The 21,657-nt window shown below is 36.1% G+C and overlaps 1 protein-coding gene across 1 annotated transcript in view; it reads left to right on the forward strand.

The window, feature by feature from the left end:
- The window catches only part of RASA2 (RAS p21 protein activator 2), an 84,614-nt gene extending 68,931 nt beyond the window's left edge, over positions 1 to 15,683 (forward strand). Inside the window, exons 18-23 of the mRNA XM_046676762.1 lie at positions 138 to 244; positions 10,661 to 10,743; positions 11,407 to 11,615; positions 12,313 to 12,416; positions 12,773 to 12,962; positions 14,666 to 15,683. Coding sequence (XP_046532718.1) covers positions 138 to 244; positions 10,661 to 10,743; positions 11,407 to 11,615; positions 12,313 to 12,416; positions 12,773 to 12,962; positions 14,666 to 14,696 — 724 coding nt within the window. The 3' untranslated portion in view covers positions 14,697 to 15,683. The remainder of the gene's footprint in view (positions 1 to 137; positions 245 to 10,660; positions 10,744 to 11,406; positions 11,616 to 12,312; positions 12,417 to 12,772; positions 12,963 to 14,665) is intronic.
- Positions 15,684 to 21,657: the final 5,974 nt, after the last annotated feature.

A 21,657-nucleotide genomic window follows, 5' to 3' on the forward strand; every position in this document is an offset into this window, starting at 1 on the left:
GATGGCCGGACATTTTCATTTACTTAATATAATCTTACACAGCCTTTAATGTCATTTAAAATTAAAGGGCAAGTCTTTGTTTTAGAGTAACTATTTTAATATGTGTAGCTAAATGTTTACATCTGTTGTTTTGGCAGTGAGATGTATAAAAGAGCTCAGGGAAGAACTCGGATTGGAAAAAAGAATTTCAAGAAACGGTGGTTCTGCTTAACAAGCAGAGAGCTCACCTACCACAAACAGCCAGGTAGTTGTGCTTATGCTCTATTGTGGGGTCTTTTCCTGGTTCTTGGTGAAGACTTCTTGTTTGTTGCTTAATGTGATTCTAGTGAACCTTTTCATTAATATTACTCTAGTTTATAGTTTCTCACAGTGATGCATACACTAAGAATGTAATAAATATTTGACAAGTGACACTGTGTTAATTACATTTTTTCACACACATGCTCTATTTTCTAAAAATCCATGGTAAAGCCCTACTGTGTAATCAATATATAAAGGCCTCTTAGAACTTGGAAGTTTCTTTAACTCACAGAGCCAAAGTGGTAAAAATCAATGTCTAATGAATGAGAGTATTTCAGTGGTTTGCTGGATAATGTCAGCCAAAAAGTCCCACAGACTGTGATTCCTATACAGTTATCAGATTCATTCTAGACTCTTGGCCAAGCTCACTCCAAGATGGAAATTTTAATAATTTGCCTCCTGAGAAAGCACAAATGGGCTGTCTATTTGGATAAAGGAGCCATCTTCCTACGGTGTGATTTGAGGCTTCAGAGAGGCAAAGTCTGTCCCTCAGTGGACTGACACACTGCTGAAAAATCTCTGCCTTTTAAGTTTATTCCTATGGGATAAAGTGTTACCCATTAGCTCCTTCTCATATGTTAGCAAGAAGAAGTTAGTGTCTAGATCATAGGTTATATACCGTAGAAGCCCTTTTATTTAAAAAGTGATTAGGATCCAAAGATGTTCACTTAGTCAAAAAGATCAGTTAAAGCAAGAATCAATTAAAGACAAACAAAAAGATGCATACATATCTTAAATACAATCAGCCCTTGGTATCCTCAGATTTCGCATCTGTGGATTCAATCAACCGTAGGTTAAAGGGTCTACAGTGGCCGTGACTGTAATGAACATGTACAGACTTTGTTTTCTTGTCATTATTCCCTGAACAATGCACTGTAACAACTGTTTACATAGCATTTACATTGTATTGGGTATTATAAGTAATCTAAAGATGGTTTAAAGTATAAGGGAGGATGTGTGTAGTTTAAACACAAATATTACACCATTTTATATAAGGGACCAAGGATTTTGATATCTGCGAGAGTCCTGGAACCAATCCTCAGCAGATGCCAAGGGATGACTATGTTTACGTATTTGTTTACCAATCTTTTGATAGAGATCCAAGATCTTTTCTTTGAATATGAATCTATAGATTGGCTTTCCCATTTGTCTTTCTTGTGCAAATATGCCACTAATGCATCAGTTTTCAGTGTGATTTCTCCAAAGTGAAGCTAGAACTTAAATACTTGTAAAGTAACCCGAGTACAGGATCCTTTTAGATTTTCGTGATAGTCACCCTAATCTTTTACGGCTCTCTCACCCCCATATAAATCAACTTTATTTGCGTTGGTTTGGGTCTCCTTTTTTGAGGTTCTTCAGAGCACTTGCCTGATTTTCAAATAAATAATAAACCTCTGAGTAGGGGGCACTTATTTTGTCACTTTATATATGTTTAAGTAAATTATAATTACAACATGGGAAAAGGGCATAAATAGGTTTGGTGACAAACCCAACGGACTTGGTAAGCAAAACAGCCTAACCAGTGGAAACAGACACATGCAGGCTAAATAGATAGTAGCCTGGCAACCACGAGCATTCAGCATCCCATGAGCATCATTTGCTACAGAGGAAATGAAGAGTCTCCATTAATCCATCAAATCTGTTAGGTGCAGCTCTATTAAGAGAGCTTCTGCTATAAATTCTGAAATGATAAAACAAACACCAGACATAGGGTACTTTCGAGAGAATGTAGACTCAGTTAAGTAGAGTGCTTCAGTGGAGATTCTCGAAGAATAGAGAATAAGAAAAACTTTTTGTTTTATAATTCCTTAGAATGGCTTAGGCAAAATGACTACATATGTCCAAATATATTAGTAAGACATAAGCCAAATGCATTTTATTTTTCAGTACTCAGATAATTTGTTATGGCATATAGTTAAATGACTAAAGATCAGTGGGCTACATACTTGCCCTTCCAGACAGCATCTTTTTAAGCTAAGTGTATTTTGAATGCCTTAGAAGTTATAGCTTATGTTGAATACTGTATAAGTGCTCTCGCATATATAGCAGCATTTTAAAAATAGCTATCATAATGTGCTAATTATGTTTATGTTAACAGTACATTGAAATAAAATTTAAGTCATTCTCCGTGAATAAATTAGCTATTTTTTCCTCATTTAAAGCATTTTCTAATCTAAACCAATATTCTAAAGTCTTTTTTGGTTTAAGACTTTAAGAATCAGATGATAGCTTTGTACCCTTTCTGCTAGAAAAATGCACAAGCTAGACCCAAAATTTTGCATATAATTTCAGGGAGTTCGTAGATCCAGAGTCCATCCAGAGTCCTAGAGAACTTCTGTTCTGTTCGGTGATCTTAGAAGGATAACGTTCTACAGAATGATTAGGCTGCCCTAGGTATAAAATGGACATGTTAGAGGTTACATTGTTTCGAAGCCTTAAGAAATTTAACGTGTTGGAATGACATTGGAGAATGAGCTCTGTTATATGAAATTTTGAGATTAACCAAAGCCTACAGTTTTAAGCATCCATGCTTTTTAACTATTTTGATGGATTTTTCCAAAATGTATTACATGCTTCCCTGCCTTCTAAAAGAGTTCATTGAACGTAAGTTAACATTTTCTAGATGACTTTGGGCTGTAATTGATAAATATTAATTATTATGTAGTGCTCTGATTTGGTGATGTTTTCAGGGCTGCTTATGGGTGTGTGCAGCTGTTTACTCCCCAGCTAAATGCCTTGGACTGCTGTGCTTTTTTGTGCTCCTGTGTTTGCTTTATACAGTTTTTCTCCATCCCCTTTATGTTCCAGGCTGTCACCTTAAATTTCTTGTGCTGTCAGTGAATTGTAATATGTAACATCTCACTCCCACCTCCGTCACCCATCTCTGTTTTTTACTGCTAATATACTATGAGTGAGAATGCAAGCACTGTGTGTGTTAAAATTATGCATAAGATTTAAAGGCTTTGATTGAAGACTTCAGGACTTTTCCCTGTGAATAAAGTACATGGGCTTTGGATTCTCTGTTTGGTGGCTCAGCAGATGTTTTGCTTACTTCGTGTTTCCTTGCTGTTTTCTGGACAGCCTAGACGGCTAGTTAAGTTTCTTGCTACACTTCCTGTTTGACTTTGGTGTCTGAAAGAGTGCCTCCCAAATTTCCCGTAACATAGCTCTAAATCATTGAGTCTTTTACTCTCTCCTCTTACTGGACACGAGTATTCTGAATCAAGTGTTGTTTCTCCCACTTAGAATCAAAATAATATGGTCTTTTCCAAATTTACTGGCAAAGGAACTAATAGAATTTTCTCAATTTTAAGAGTTTATCTCAAATAAGTTATTACATTTTTGATGCCTGCTCATTGCTACTAAGCAATGGTAAGCAACTGATCTTCAATACAACTACATTAATGTGTGGCAAATGAATATTATAGGGCACTCAGTCAGCTATCAGTCATGATTACCTTGACAGTTTTTATGGATCTGTGTGCTTGTGATTATGATTTTATGTTGCTATATTGTAATGTAGTCATCTTCTCCTAGTAAAAGTTCTCCTAGTTGTATGCAGAATCAAACAAATTGTTGATGTTCCAGCCTCTTCCTGTCTCATCCAGCCTCATCTTTTGCATTCTCCATGGGTTGTTTCACAAGACCAGATCTTGCAGTTCCTTTAACTTGTGCTCTTTTACGTTTATGCTTTTGCATGAGTTCTACCTAGAAATCCCTTACTTTCCTTCTTCACCTGTGTAATTTATTGTCCTTTAAGTCTCAGATCAAGTGTCAGCTCTTTGTGGAAGTCATTTATAAGCCACTAGCCACCTCAGTTGAGCTATTCCATTACTGTGTTTCTTTATCACTTTAGTGATAACTTCAGTCACACTCTGTGGTCCTTACTTTTGTCTATCTCTTCCCTAGTCTTTAAGATCCTCAATAGTAGAGACCATGTTTTTACTAACTTTATTAAGGCATTTAGTAAATATTTTAATAAATGGTGTTCTTCAAAGAACACTGTGTCTTCTAGATATGCTATCATCTGAGTTACTTTAAGAACCACTGCTCTAGGTGGAACACATTCTGTGTTCTCCACACTTCGTTAGATATCGTCTACTTTTGGGAGACCTGATGTGCACACATACATACGTTATAGCCTACACAACTTCCATGTGATATAAAATGTTCTAGCTCATATTGCCTATGGACAGTTTAGAAGAAGCTTCCAAGATGTTTTAAACATAAATTTCAGTACATTTAGGTTGACTAGGTTTTCGCCTGCTCATGTTTTCACACACAGTGCTCTACAGTATTTTTTTCTTTGATAGCTAAAGAACATCATTGATTCAATCATTCATTCATGCAACAAATATTTTATTGAGTGCCTGCTATATGCCAGTTGCTGTTCTAGGCTCTGGAGAAAACAGTAGTGACCAAAACATACCAAAATCCTTGCCCTCAGGGATCTTATGGTTTAGTAGGGATAGATGATAAAAAAACAAATTATATAGTATGTTGGATAATAAACGTGATAGACAAAAATAAAGCAGGGAAGGGAAATAGAGAATGATGGGCTCAATGAGGAGAGCTGCAATATTAAAAAGTCTAGCCAGGGAAGACTTTACTAAGAAAGTAACATTTGTGCAAAGACCTAAAGATGATGAGGTAGTGAGCCATGTGGATATTTGGGGTAGTAGTGACACAGGCATAGCTCAGAGCCAGTATGGAGATCCCCAAACAGAAACCTGGAGTATTCAAGAAACAAGAGAAAGCTCTTGTGGGTAGGGAAAAAAAAATGAGTAAGGGGATAGTCATAGAAACTGAGGTCAAAAAGGATCACAGAGGAGCTAGACATTATAGGGCTTTGTGGGCCGTTGTAAGACTTTTCCTCTGAGTAAGATGGAAAGGCATTGGAGAATCTTAAGCAGAAGAATGACATTGTTTGACTTATGTTTTAATAGGATCAATCGCTCATACCATGTGGAGAAGAATGGAGGGGCAAGGAGACCAGTTTTAAGAGGCTATTGCAGTAATCCAGGGGAGAGAAGATAATAGCTTGGACCAGTTGGTAGCAGTGGAGGTGGTAAAAAGGGATCACATTCTGGATCTATTTCAAAGATAGTACTCACAGGATTTGCTAGAGGATCAGATATCAAGAGTGAGAGAAAGAGGCAAGTCAAGGATAAGTCCAAGGATGTGGGTTTATGCAACTAGACTGATGAAGTTTCCTTTTAAAAAGTAGACATGTGAGGTCTAGTAATAGTAAAGAAGCTTGTATTAGACTAACTCTTTCATAGATAACACAAGTAAACTTTAGGCAGAATATATAAAACAATTCTCTGAAGAATTTGACCCTCAAAAGATGGGAACCATGCTGGGTGAGATTTATGTTTATATGACTTCTCTCCCTGGAAGTGCTCCCAGCCTATGCAGTATGAGGTGGCTAGAATTCAAGCATAAAAATGCAGTTTTAGTATCTATCCTAAGAACCTGAAATCAGCAATTCCAAAAGTTCCATGCACCCCTATGTTCATCACAGCATTATTCACAATAGCCAAGTCATGGAACCAACCTAAGTGCCCAGCAACTGATGATTGGATAAAGAAGATGTGGTATATATATACAATGGAATACTACTCAGCCATAAAAAAGGACAAAGTCGTCCCATTCACAACAACATGGATAGACCTTGAGGGTATTATGTTGAGTGAAATAAGCCAGACAGAGAAAGACGAACTCTGTATGACTCCACTCATAGGTGGTAGTTAACATATGGACAAAGAGAACTGATTGGTGGTTGCCAGGGGAAAGGGGGATGGGGGAGGGCACTAGGGGTGAAGTGGTGTACCTACAACATGACTAATAATGATGTACAACTGTAATTTCACAAGGATGTTAACTTTCATAACCTTAATAAAAAAAACTGCAGTTTTATTGGCTTGAGATGTCAAAGGACAGAGTTAAAGGCTGCCAGAGAAGCTGGAAATTAGGAGATAAAAAGGAGGAGCCCTCCAGTCTGCATATGAACTCCTGTGAAATCCTTAGCTGACTCTTGAACTGCTCATGCAAAGGGGAACTTCAAAGAGGCTAGTGAAAAGCAGTAACTGGAAAGATTTAAAAAGATGAGCAGAGATTTCAACCTTTTTCCTCCTCAGGAGAGACAGAGTTTGAAATTTTAGAAGGGCTCAGTAAACACCTGGGATTTTCACTGAAATCTCAAAAGGTGATTTGAGATGGCTCAGGATTAAAGACTGTGTCCTAGGATAAAGAATAAACAAAATGTAGTATAAATAAAGTATACAACCAAGCCTCAGGGTGATCAACTAGTGATGTAACTGCTCAAGGGAAGTAACTGAATCCACATCTACAATGTATCATTTGTAATGTCCATTATACACTGAAACATTAACAAGTTTGAGAAGAAACAGGAAAATATGATACATAGTCAACAGAAAAAGCTATCAATAGAAGTAGATCCCTATATGATTTACATGTTGGAATTAGCAGATAGGAACTTTAAAGCTGTTATAAATATTTCAAGAATTTAATGGAAAAGATAGTCATAATGAGTAAAGAGATGGGAAATTTCAGCAAAAGGAAAAATAGAAACTATAAAAATAAATCAAATGGAAATCTAGAATTGAAAGGTACATTATCTAAAAATGAAAAATTCATTGGATGGGCTTAACAACAGATTGGAGATGTCAGAAGAAAGATTGAGTGAACTTGAAGACAGAACAATAGAAAATATCCATTCTAGGAACACAGAGAAAAAAGATTTTAAAAAAAAGAATAGAACTTCATTGACTCATGGAACCATATCAGGCAGTCTAATATATACATGGTTGGTGTCCCAGGAGAGTAGAGAAAGAGTGGAGCAGAAAAAATATTTAAAGAAATAGTGGCTTAAAATTTCCCAAATTTGGTGAAAAACATGATCTTACAGATCTAAGAAGCTCAGTGAACACTAAGCATGATAAATACAGAGAAAATCACACTTAGACATATAATAATCAAACCAGAGATAAAGAGAAAAGTCTTAAAAGCAGAGGAACAAAAGACAAATTGCATACAGGAGAACAGCAGTGCAATTCACAGCTAACTTTTCAGGCAAGAAGCAACCGAAGCCCAAAGACAATGGAATGACATCTTTAAAGTGGTGAAAGAAAAAGGTTCTCAACCTAGAATTCTAGTGAAAATTTCCTTCAGAAATGAAAATATCCTTTAGATAAAATGAAAGCGTGGAGACTCCATTGCAAGCAGCCTTGCCCTATAGGAAATGCTAAAGGAAATTCTTCAGGCTGAAGAAGTGAAACAACACCAGATGGAAACTTAGATCTACAGGAAGGAATGAAGAGCCCTGGAAGTGATAAATATGCACGTAAATGTGTAAGAATGTCTTTTCTCTTTTCTCAATTTCTTTAAAGAGTAATTGTTTAATGCAAAATTTGTAACATTGAATTGTAGAGTTTATAACAAATCTAGATGTAAAATATATGACAATAGTAGCACAAGGGAAGAGAATGGAGTAAATTATTGCAAGGATCTTATATGAAGTGACAAATAATTTTCAGTAGATTGTAATGAGTTAAGGGTGTATATTATAATCTCTAGAACAAAACTTTTTTACAAAAAGTATAACCTATCCCCTCTCCTCCTGCCCAATAAATAAATAAATATAGCAGAAGAGGAAGAACAAAGGAGCAAAAATTAGATGGGACAAATAGAAAACAAATAGCAAAATGATAGCTTAAACCTAGCCATGTCAATAATTATAGTAAATGTAACATCATATCTATGATCAGGAACAAAGCAAGGATTATCCACTTTCATCAGTTCTAGTTAACATTATACTAGAGATTGTAGCCAATGCAATAAGACCAAAAAAAGAAAGAAAAGAAAAAGCATACATAGTTACATAGAAACTCCTAAGGAATCTTCGAAACAACTGCTTGAACTAAGAAGTGAATCTAGGAAGGCCTTTGGGATACATAATTCATATATACAAATCAACTGTACTTCTATAAACTAGCAGCAAACTGTTAGAAAATGAAATTTTTAAAAATCCCGTTTACACTAGCAGCTCCCTTCAAAAAACATAAAATACTTAGGAATGAATTTAACAAAAGAAGTACAAGACTTCTGTGCTGAAAACTACAAAGTATTGCAGAGATAAAGCAAAGAAGACCCAAATAAAGGAGGCATACATCAGGTTTTTGTGGATTTGAAGATTCAGTATTTTTTAAGAAGTCACTTCTCAGATTCATCTTGATTTTAACACAGTCCTACTCCAATTCCCAACAAGCTTTTTTGTAAAAGTTGACAAGTTGATTGTAAAATTTGTATGAATGGAAAAACAAAAGACTTAACATAGCCAAAGCAATGTTGAAAAAGAACAAAGTTGGAGGACTGATTTTAAGACTTAACAGTATTCAAGACTGTACTTTTGGCATAAGAGCTAGAGATATCAATGAACAGACAAGAATCCAGAAAGACACACGTATTCATGGTCAGTTCAGTTCTGACAAAGACGTCAAGACAATTCAATAGCAAAAGAAAAGGCTTTTCAACAAATGGTGCTGGAACAACTGGATAAACATGGAGGGAAAATGAACCTCACTCCCCCTCACACTACACACAAATTTTAATTGAAGATGAGAAAATCATAGGCCTCAGTGAAAACATAGGAGAACACCTTTGCAACCATGGAGTATGCAGGGATTTCTTCGAGAGTTCATTAAAAGCACTAAGCAGTTTTTAAAAAACATAAATTGAACTTCATTAAGATAAAAATTTTCCTATATTTTTCCCTTTCTTCATAATATCACCCCGTTTTCTCTTTTCTTTTTTGTTGTTATAGTGGATGTAAAATGTATTACTTGGCACTTAAAATTTTTCAAGGTTGTTGCAGTTATATTGAGTTTCTTTAAAGCATAAGCAAGTGTTTTTCACCAAATCTGGGAAGTTTTTTTACTTATTTCTTCAAATATTTTTTCTGTCTCTTTTCTTTCCTTCTAGGACTCCAATTATACTTATGTTGGCATGCTTGATATTATCTCACAGATCTCTCTGGGACTCAGTTTGTTTTTCTTAATTCTTTTTTTTTCTAACCCTCCCCCCCAGCTCTCTGTGTCCCTTGACTCTGGCCTGAAGCACTCTTCTAACCACTCCTACTCTACCTAATATTTATGTCTTTTGTCAGTCTTCCCAGACCTAAATGCAGACTTCTTTAGGGGCCTCGTATGTTCTGTTTACTACTGTATCCCAAGTTGTTAAAACAGTATCTAGTATATAGTAGACATTCAATGTATGATAGTTGAATTAAGTGACTGTCCTTTAAAAGAAAAAATTGTATATCACATCTGCTTGAATTACACAAATTTTTTATTTTACCCCAGGAACCAAGCTTAGCAAATATTCTGTGTTGACCTCTCTATTCAAGTCAGAAAACCTTTATTAACCAAATAATTGTTTTGGCCAAAAAAGCTATACATTAATCCATGGACTGATATAAAATGTAAACCTCCAGCACTTCAATCTACATGTCATTAAAGCAAAGCAAAGTTTGGGGGCAAAAAATGCAAAGCTTTGATTTCCAGGAACATTACCAAACGACCAGAAAAAGTCATAATTATATTTGCTTATAGTTTCTATGACTATCTGAGATATAGTCTATTCTCAGGTAAATCATATGTTGAATTGCCCCATGTCCTCATGCGATATTATTGTGGAGCTCTGTTAGCAAACTCAAATTTCCAAATTCTTAAATTAAGGATTCACTCTACCAAATAAAGTTTTTACTTTTGCTCCCTGTATCCTTAGAGTAAATTTGGTAGCTCTAGTCAGCTGACCAGCCTGTATGTGATAGTAATGAACAATTTTTCAATTTAAAATCATTGTTTTGAGAATTAATCTCTTAATTAAATATTATATTGGCAAAACAGAAAAATCCACTTAGGTACAGTCAGATTCACTGCTCGTGTAATAACTAGGTGAAAGAAAATTCCATGTCTCAGCAAGTTTTGAGTAGCCCTCTATTGCTAAGTATATTATTTTTTTCAGTCCCCTTATAATTAATGTTGCAATATGTTATAATGTTTTCTACATAGAGTTCAAATTTATTCCCATATTTTTCCTTGAGAATGTTTTAATTTTATATTGAAAAAAGTAAAGAGGAAGTCATTTTAGAGAAAGCAATCAAAATTCATCTGTTCTATAAAGCAAAGAATATTTATTATGTACCATTTGGAAATCTATTTGTTACTTATACTTCTCGCATCAAGAGGATGAGCTTAAACCTTGCAGAATTAACCTCTCACTTTTGTAATTCTGATGGAAATTATTTTAATTTTGTTCTACTACTTTTATTATTTAGGCAAAGATGCAATTTATACAATTCCAGTGAAAAACATTCTTGCTGTGGAAAAACTGGAAGAGAGCTCTTTCAACAAGAAAAATGTAAGTTATATAAATAATTATTTAAAGCTTTTTAAACGTATATGTTACTTAGTTGAAATTTTTCAAGAGGTTTTGTTTTTAGCATTTGCCATTGATCATTGATACTTTATAATTGCTGGCTAGAACTCTGTTTTAAAATTGTCCATTATTATTGATGGCTATATAGTCTGCCTAACCTATTAACTTAAAGGTACTTTTCTTAATACTTCCGGTTATCAGACTTCTCAATTTGACATTCAAATCTTTAATAGTATAGTCGCAACCAATCTGTCAACCTTGTTTTCTGCTACCACTTAGTACATACCATACACTCAGACCAACCAAGACAGTTTCCTTGTTTCTCTGTAGTTCCCCACTGCTTTGCCTTTACTCATACTTTGTCCTCCATCTGGAATTCCCTCCCTTTATTCCTATTTGTGTGATAGTCCATCCCTTTCGACATGTGTAGCTCCTAAAAATTCTGTTCTATTGTACTGCTTAATACTGTGCGACTCAGATTATCCTGGGGACTAACTTGCTTGAAAAGTAACAATTCATAAAACACTTGAGCGGCAGTTATCTAGCCAAGCAAATTGTATTTCTGTGATATACCTTTTCCTGTTTGGTACTATGTGTTGGTTTTTAGACTCTGTCACTAACTTTTTATCCTAATTGCCTATGAAGATGTTCCAAGTAATACATACGGAGAAACCACTCTACGTCCAGGCAAATAATTGTGTAGAAGCTAATGAATGGATAGATGTGCTCTGCAGGGTGAGCCGATGCAATCAGAACAGGCTCAGTTCTTATCATCCCTCTGCGTATCTAAACGGAAGCTGGCTCTGCTGTCAGGAGACCAGTGAAAATGCTCACGGCTGCAAGCCATGTACTGCGTAAGTTTCCTTCTGATTAAAAAGCAGTGTTTGAATGTGATGTATCCTTACAGTGGAATAGTATTCAGCCATAACATGGGAGGAAGTCCTGATACATGCTACAACACGAATGAACCTTGAAAACATGCTAAGTGGATGAAGCCAGACACAAAGGCCATATACTATGTGATAACATTTATATGAAGTGTCAGAATAGGTAGATTCATGGAGACACAAAGAGATTAATGCTTGTAAGGGGCTGGAGGGAGGAAGGAATGGGGAGTGCTATAGGATACAGGGTTTCTTTTAAGGGTGATGAAAATGTTCTCAACTAAATAGTGGTTGGCACAAGTCAAAAAATGGGCAATGTTTAAATAGATGCACAAGCCTGAGCAAGAGAAGGGTTTAGCATTCTTTTTCTAATTGTATGGAACAGCCATGATAGCCCTGTAGACTTCAGAAGTAATGTATTGCTTTTGTGACGGGGTAAGGGTTATGAAAATGATTTCATTTTAAAAGTGCCCTCCTTTTGATTAGAATCATATGATGACTAAATCTCTTTTGGACCCATTTTATTTAATTATCAAATGAGACTAGATTTCTGAGGTTCCTTTTGCAAAATTCTGTGGTTTTTTTTTTAGTCTCAAACCATCGAAAGTCTTTGACATGTTAACGAAGTGAAATTTTTCCAATGTCTTTAATTTCATTTTTACCATAGAGGTGTCCCTGCAGACATCCAAATAGATATCGATGAAGACAGAGAAACAGAAAGAATTTATTCCCTTTTTACTCTCAGTTTACCTAAGCTACAGAAAATGGAAGGTAAATACAACTAAAATAAATATTTTTATATAACCATGATCCTTCATTACCAGTTCCTGAAGTATTGCTTTAGCATTATCTCTAAGTTGAAAATACTCGTAGATTTACCAAAATGTTACTTCTATGAAAGTTGACAGACACCCAAAGGGGGCTTTTTCATAGATATTCATGAAGTAAAAATACTATTTTTGCATAAGTGTGATGATCATAATTAATAAAATGAATGTATTTTGGTTACCTATGCATTGCTAGGGGAAATCTCCCCAACTTGAGACTCTTGAAAAGTTCTTATTTATGCTACAAATTACATTTATGGAATTTAGTTGTCTGATCAGAGATTTTACTGCTCCTTGTAGAGGCTTGTGGAACTATAGCAGTCTATCAAGGACCACAGAAAGAGCCTGATGATTATTCTAACTTTGTAATCGAGGATTCTGTAACAACCTTTAAGACAATTCAGCAAGTAAAAAGCATCATAGAGAAGCTAGATGAACCTCATGAAAAGTATAGGAAGAAAAGATCAAGTAGTGCAAAATATGGGAGCAAGTAAGTATTTTTAAGATCCTTTAAACACAGTTTTAGATTGTGTCTACTACTCTGTACTCACACCTGAATGCAGGCCTCCTGCCACACCTTCCTCTTTCAAGACCCAGCTCAGAGCCTTTCTCTCGTGCGAGAGTTTCCCTGGCCATCACGCAGTGATCTTTCTTTTCAGTTCTGGTATCATTTCATTATGTTGGTGCTGTAGTTTATCACCACTTGTAATGTTATATTCTAATGTAATTCATGAAATTGAATACTTAGTAGCTTTCTGCTTTTGTTTTGTTCTTACTGATCGTCTTCCTTCTTATTATCTCCCACGGTGACTTATACTTAGTAAGAAAAAAAATCAGCTATGAAAGTGCTAAAAGTGTTTTATAGTTGATTCTTTGGATCCATCTCAGATGTAGATGGATACCACGGTGGGTCCATCAGCAACAACAGCAACAGCTATCATGTATTAGGAGTTTATTGTACCACTGAGCACTGTACTTAACCTTACATCTTATCACTTAGATTGTTTTAAGCAACAAGTAACAAAAAATCCCAATTGAAGTGGCTTAACCACTAAGAAATTTCTTAGTCTTACCCATTGAGTCCTAACTTCTACAGTTGGTTAGTTCAGCATCTCAACGTTGTCATCAAGGACCATCCAACCGCTCAGCCATCTTCAACAAGATGATTGCTGTGTTCCTCAGGCTTGTCCCCTCCTGGTCACAGATGGGCCACAATAGCTCAGAGCCTCATGTTTCTATCTCACAGTGTCCAGAGGCAGAAAGAGCTGTTTCTTTCACACTAAGAAAAGAACCTTATCTAAAGTTACTCCGAGCTTGCCCTGGAACACGGTGCTGCCCAGGAGTAGCAGTAGAATCAGGGTTCAGTTTGCACAGAAGTAAATAGAGAGGATGGTTCTTAGACCAGCAAGTAAGTGTTTGCCACAGTCTTGTTGATCCTCACATCAGCCCAGCATGGCTATATTCCCATTTTACAGCTAGTGAAACTGAGGCTCAGGAAAGTTAAGTGCTTTGCCCAACATTACACAGCTGATTAGTGAGGGGGCTTTGAATCCTGGCCCCACCATTGTAAGTATTCTTTTAAAATTATGTGGATTAATAATTATATTTGTGATTTGTGAACAATAAAAATCAGTTTGACAGGTATAAATGTTTATGTTCTCTCTGGATGGAAGGCTCAGTACATGAGAAAGGTCATTGTCAGCATCCTGTTCCTGTCTTTTCTACCTTAGTATCATTGGTTCTCTTCCAACAGTGCTAATGCAGTTTTTTCGGAGCCCCGGGAAGTTTCCATGAGATCTTAGTCAATACTTGACCATCCTTCTTAAATAGTACCCCCGTCCCCCACACCCACACACTCTACCCCTTCCCAGCTTCATTTTTGTCTATTAAAGAATGCCAGTCTTTCTCATACTAAATGTTTCACTTGTCCATTTTGTTTACCCTGTACCAGTATGTAGCCTCCATAGGGCAGAGTTTTGTCTGTTTTGTTCACTACTATATTCAGAGCTTCTAAAACAGTGTCTGACATTTAATAGGTGGTCAGTAAATACTTGTTGAATTGATGAAATAAGACTCATGAGAGATTATCCAGGGAAAATTATAAATACTTAATGATACTATGTGGTATTTGTCACGTGTTAAAATTTTATGTTTTTTACTTTTGAAAAATGATTTTCTTTTATTATTTTCTAGGGAAAATCCAATTGTTGGGAAAACATCTTAGAGTTTGGCCAATTGATTCAGAAGAACTGGAAAATATTATTTTTGTTGGAGTTTTTCAATTCATCATATATTTTGTTCATAGTATTTAAGAATGAACATTGGCTTCAATGTCATCTGTATTCACATTGTATTTAATATTTAATAATTGAAATTAACTCTTTGGGAATCCTGGTATTGATGTATTACTAGAGAATTTGAAACCCAAGATTCCCTTCATATCTTATGTGTTAAAAGCCATGTTTCTGCCACTTCTTTTTAATAGAAAGAATCTTCCTAAAGAAGCTTTGTAACAAAAGGAGAACTCCTCCATAGCAAGAAACCATCTCTTCTTGTAACACTGCGTGTTCTGTGGACTTCTCACTACCATTAGTGCCTGCTCTATACTGCCAATATTGTGTTTTACTAGAAAATCCCAACCCATGACAATCCAGTTTCCATTTCGTTCTTCCAGACCTTCCCTCTTTAAAAAAGAAAAAAGGGATTTCCCCCTAGTCCATTAGTCATTACAGATTATGTTAGGGACAGTGACAGAAACTTTGGAAAACTGCCAGAGCATCCTTGGAAGTTAGTAGATCATTTTGCCTATTTAAAGATGTAAACAGAACTCAGACAGGAGGAATCAGGGAACGTGTACTATTTTGTGCATCTTGTTTACATTTGGGAGAGTGATGGCAGATGAAATAAAATGAGACCACTAAATTTTTTTCATTGTTTTAAATATCAGGTACTCATTTTCTTGATTTGAGAGTTCAGGTTAACATGATTCTAAGAACATCTCTTCTGAAAAGGAAGAGAGTATAGAGTGAAAGAAGGTGGTGGGAAAATCACTTGACTTCACCATTACTCCACATTGTTCTAAGGGTCACCATCAGGATGCCCTCCTCCTGTGGGAGGTTGAGAACTAACTCAGAACAGTCACTCGGCGCACTTTAACCCTCTGGGCTGCCCAGAGTCTACTTCAGATACCCCGTGGTGTCTAATCTCATGATCAGTTGAATGATCAGTGTTTAAGTCTAGAAATAGTACTTTCCTGAAAATGTTTATATCTCGTTGCTGTTTCCTGTGGCCTCCCAGCCAAATGGAATTTGGGCAGGCAACTGTTGGAATCTTATTTTTCCCTAATAATTTACTTTTATCCTAAAAACCATAACTGTAAATAAGCAGTCGAAGCAAGTTGCCACCTTGATGTTAAGAGGGATATACTTTGCTTCATCAGTATTAAAACCATGGTACTCTTATTTTGTCTTTTTAAATTCAGAACATTTTCTAGATGTGGTACTTTGAACCTTGGAGTATTTACACGTGTTTCTGTTTAAAACTGTGACTTATTAATGTAAGTCTAGCTAGCCATGCTATTTTTGTTTCCCTGAGCATAAGCTATATTTCAAGACACAGTTTGCCACTTATGTTACTGGTGAGTAATTGTTTTTAAATTATATTTTACTAGGTAATTATTTTTAAAGACCATTGACACACAATCAGAATTTTTCCATAAATGATTATAACTGAGCAATGTATTTCTCTAAATGACTTGTAGAAATCAGTTGGTTTTATTTAAGAATCAGTGCTCGTCTGCATTATGGTAGGTTATTCCTGGACCATTTTGAAGACAAGTTTGAAAGAGTCCTTTAAATTTTATGAATTTTAGATTCCATAAACTACACTGATTTATAAATATGAAAGAATTTAACCATTTAATAAATTTCTCATTGTTGAATTTGATTCAGATTAAAGTTCCTCTTAAGAGTCTCTGAAGTGTCTATCTGAAAAGGACATGTGAGCATTGCCAGGTACCACTCATTACTCTTTAGTGGCTTTTTTAATCCTCTGCTGTTTTTTCAAGGCAGAAGAAATATTCCTCTAATATTTCTAATATCAAATCCCCAATTATGATTGTTTTTAAAGATCACGGAATTTTTATCAGAGGGACCAAGGCTGTGTGAACACATAACTCTGAGTTTAAAGGGAAGAGTTCAGTCATCTCGTTATTTTCTTCACATGACATTCTTAAACAGCCAGTTTGACTGGAATTAACCAGCTTGGCATAGCTTAAAAAGAATTAATGTAAAATTAATTTTCTTGGAAAGTCTTCTCAAATAAGAGACCATGTCAGTAGGACCCTAAGATAACCAGGGTACTTGCTTCCAAGGGCCTCGTTCCTCTGCTGATAGTATGAGTACTTTGATTTTTACCAACTGGTCTGCTCTCTCTGCCTTTTCCACACTTGAAAAAATATATGGCAGCTCACTTCACTCTAAAAACTCGAAAACCCCAAGAAAGAAAGAAAGGATGATATGGAGAAACTCTTGCCATAAATGCCAGTTCTGGTTCTTAGTTTAACTATTTCCATCAGTTGAAATTGTGGTGATCTGTCACTTGTTTTCTTGTTGTTATTGTTTGTTTTGTTTTTTTGTTTAGCAAAGTTTTTTACTCCCAGGAATATAATTTATCAAATTGAATGATTTTATTTGCCAAAGAAATATGTTTATAATATCACGGGTAATGGTTAAGTGTCAAAACTAGGCTTTCCTTATTATACAAAAAAAAGTGACGAATTATGTAGCTTTTGTTTCTGTTTCTGAAGCCTAATTTCATTCATCAGAAAGGCTCATTCATGCCACGTTTTAGCAAACCAATTTTTTTTTTTAAGTAAAAGCACCTTTAATTTGTTCTAACGGTACATCCTGTAAAGACAGAATGCTAACAAGCCTTTTTGGTGTCCTTACGGTGTGTGAAAAATACGGGACTCATTCTAGAGTTAAATTACCAGTCTTGATCAATTATCTGCTTCCATTTTTTTAACTTGGAAATTAATATGTTGTTAGTAAATATTGGTTTTTACAGTGTCCAGTTTGAAAATGTAAGTTATCAGAATTTAATGTAGTGAATTTGTGTAACCATGTTGTATTGTTGGGAATGTATTTTTATTTAAATTTTATTTTCTTATCAAGAGTATTATAAAAATTAAAAACTTTTGTAACTGTCGCTTGGAAATAAATAAATTACAAGAAGCCTGTCTGTTTTTTGTGAGACTTTACTTTCTTACTGATTTAAGAATTCTTTCTGTTTAAAATGATTGTACCTTGCCTACTAGTAAGGGAATAGCGGAAGTGAGAAGTCCTCGATACAGAGGAACGAAGCAATCTGGAAGGGACTCAGTGTTCTTTTCTTACATCTAACCAGGCTGATTTTTGATGGACTGTGGTCCTCATTCATTTATTCATTCAGCAGACTTGTTTTGAGGACCTCCAGGGTACAGGCACCATGCAGGATCCCATCCCTGCCTAGAGCCAGGCACGTCCAGTGTATGGAATATATTCCACTCCTGTCTGGATAAATAGTTTACAGCTGAGTTTTTCAGCCTATGTTCAACTTTTTGAAGAATCCTACGTTCCACTCTTCTCAAAGAAGTCAACATCAGAGCCTCTGGTTACTCAGGTCCTGCATTGACTCCTGCAGGTCAGTCTACCCAGCAGCTTGACTTTCAGTGCGTCCTTCTGGATGTTAGAATTTGACCATGTTGTGTCATTTTGCTGAATTGTCTAGAGAATATAAAGTGACAGCACCAAAGACCAGGTTCGTCAGTAAGTTGTGCCAGAATCCTCCCCTATTAGTGCCTCTTAGCATCCCTAATTAAACCTTCATAAAACTTAGCCCCTGTGATTCCAGAAGAGTTTCAAGTTAATAAAGAGGAAGGAATAGGCTTCTCAATCTCTAAGGATCTTATTTTTATAAAAACACCAGAATCCTGCTTGTGGGAGCCCGTGTATTAGAATAGAACTTGTCAGAAACATGAAAGACTCAGGGTTCTCCTCTATGATGTAAACAAGCTAGTTCTTTAGAGAGAGCGGGGACCATCCTTTAGTTGGGTTTCCTTTTCCAAATTGTGTGATTCCGAAACAAGAGACACTGAGGCCAAGCAGAGTCCCTTTTTGGGGCCACAAGCATAAGAAACAAGACATGGCTTGGCACTGCTGGGTTCCAGCCGCTGGCATAGGTTTCTCTACTACTCCAAGTCAATGGCCAGTGCTGACCCTTCAGAGGATAACCTATTTTGAGTAGACATGACATACTTCAAATAAATTGACCAGTGTTCAGAGAACTTTGGTCTTGATTCCTCATACACATCCTCACCTGAGGTTTCTTTTTTTGGCTTGTCATTTTGCCATTTGACTTCTTGGTTTGGTGACACCATTTACCACCATATTTTAAGCTGATGCCTATATTTTATATTAACAGCAGAGAAGGTGTAACCTGTTTAATTAAGTTGAAGTCCTATCAAGATTTGTTTAGTTTTCTGCCTACTATTTGTTTTTTTTTTTTATTAATGTTATGATAGATTACAACCTTGTGAGATTTCAGTTGTACATTTTTGTTAGTCATGTTGTGGGTACACCACTTCCCCCTCCGTACCCTCCCCCCACCCCCCCTTTTCCCTGGTAACCACCGATCAGATCTCCTTCTCAATATACTAATTTCCACCTATGAGTGGAGTCATATAGAGTTCGTCTTTCTCTGACTGGCTTATTTCGCTTAACATAATGCCCTCGAGGTCCATCCACGTTGTTGTGAATGGGCCAATTTCGTCTTTTTTTATGGCTGAGTAGTATTCCATTGTGTATATATACCACATCTTCTTTATCCAATCATCAGTTTCTGGGCATGTAGGCTGGTTCCACGTCTTGGCTATTGTAAATAATGCTGCAATGAACATAGGGGTGCAACGGACTCTTGAGATATCTGATATCAGGTTCTTAGGATAGATACCCAGTAATGGGATGGCTGGGTCATAGGGTATTTCTATTTTTAACTTTTTGAGAAATCTCCATACTGTTTTCCATAGTGGCTGTACCAGTTTGCATTCCCACCAACAGTGTATGAGGGTTACTCTTTCTCCACAACCTCTCCAACATTTGTCGTTCTTGGTTTTGGATGTTTTTGCCAATCTAACGGGGGTAAGGTGATATCTTAGTGTAGTTTTGATTTGCATTTCCCTGATGATTAGCGATGATGAACATCTTTTCATGTGTCTATTGGCCATATTCATATCTTCTTTTGAGAAATGTCTGTTCATGTCCTCTGCCCATTTTTTGATCGGGTTGTTTGTTTTTTTGTTGTTAAGCAGTGTGAGTTCTTTGTATATTATGGAGATTAACCCTTTGTCGGATAAGTGCCTTGTAAATATTTTTTCCCAATTAGTGAGCTGTTTTTTTGTTTCAATTCTGTTTTCCCTTGCCTTGAAGAAGCTCTTTAGTCTGATGAAGTCCCATTTGTTTATTCTTTCTATTGTTTCCCTCAACTGAGGAGTTACAGTGTCCGAAAAGATTCTTTTGAAACTGATGTCAAAGAGTGTACTGCCTATATTCTCTTCCAAAAGACTTATTGTCTCAGGCCTAATCTTTAGGTCTTTGATCCATTTTGAGTTTATTTTGGTGTGTGGTGAAAAAGAATGGTCGATTTTCAATCTTTTGCATGTGGCTGTCCAGTTTTCCCAGCACCATTTGTTGAAGAGACTTTCTTTTCTCCATTGTAGGCCCTCTGCTCCTTTGTCGAAGATTAGCTGTCCATAGATGTGTGGTTTTATCTCTGGGCTTTCAATTCTGTTCCATTGATCTGTGGACCTGTTTTTGTACCAGTACCATGCTGTTTTGATCACTGTAGCTTTGTAGTATGTTTTGAAATCAGGGATTGTGATTCCGCCGGCTTTGTTTTTCTTGCTCAGGATTGCTTTAGCAATTCGCGGTCTTTTGTTCCCCCATATGAATTTTAGGATTGTTTGTTCAATTTCTGTGAAGAATGTTATTGGGATTCTGATTGGGATAGCATTGAATCTGTATATTGCTTTAGGTAGTATGGACATTTTAACTATGTTTATTCTTCCAATCCATATGCAAGGAATGTTTTTCCATCTCTTTATGTCATCGCCTATTTCTTTCAAGAAAGTCTTGTAGTTTTCATTGTATAGATCCTTCACTTCCTTGGTTAAGTTTATCCCAAGGTATTTTATTCTTTTCGTTTCGATTGTGAATGGGATAGAGTTCTTGAGTTCTTTTTCTGTTAGTTTATTGTTAGTGTATAGAAATGCTACTGATTTATGCACGTTAATTTTATACCCTGCTACTTTGCTGTAGTTGTTGATTATTTCTAATAGTTTTTCTGTGGATTCTTTGGGGTTTTCTATGTATAAGATCATGTCGTCTGCAAACAACGAGAGTTTTACTTCTTCGTTACCTATTTGGATTCCTTTTATTTCTTTTTCCTGCCGAATTGCTCTGGCCAGCACCTCCAGTACTATGTTGAATAGGAGTGGTGAAAGTGGGCACCCTTGTCTTGTTCCTGTCCTCAGAGGGATGGCTTTCAGCTTTTGTCCATTGACTATGATGTTGGCTGTGGGTCTATCATATATGGCCTTTATTATGTTGAGGTACTTTCCTTCTATACCCATTTTACTGAGGGTTTTTATCATAAATGGGTGTTGGATCTTGTCGAATGCTTTCTCTGCGTCTATTGAGATGATCATGTGGTTTTTGTTTTTCATTTTGTTGATGTAGTGTATCACGTTGATTGACTTGCGGATGTTGAACCATCCCTGTGTCCCTGGTATAAATCCCACTTGATCATGGTGTATAATCTTTTTGATGTATTGCTGTAATCGATTTGCCAAAATTTTGTTGAGGATTTTTGCATCTATGTTCATCAGTGATATCGGCCTGTAGTTCTCCTTCTTTGTGTTGTCCTTGTCAGGTTTGGGGATCAGAGTGATGTTGGCTTCGTAGAATGTGTTAGGGAGTTCTCCATCTTTCTCAATTTTCTGAAACAGTTTGAGGAGAATAGGTATTAAGTCTTCTTTGAATGTTTGGTAGAATTCTCCAGAGAAGCCGTCTGGTCCTGGACTCTTGTTTTTGGGGAGGTTTTTGATTACCGTTTCTATTTCCTTACTTGTGATTGGTCTATTCAGATTC

The sequence above is a fragment of the Equus quagga genome, chromosome 1, assembly GCF_021613505.1.
Source record: "Equus quagga isolate Etosha38 chromosome 1, UCLA_HA_Equagga_1.0, whole genome shotgun sequence".
NCBI classification, from domain to species: domain Eukaryota; kingdom Metazoa; phylum Chordata; class Mammalia; order Perissodactyla; family Equidae; genus Equus; species Equus quagga.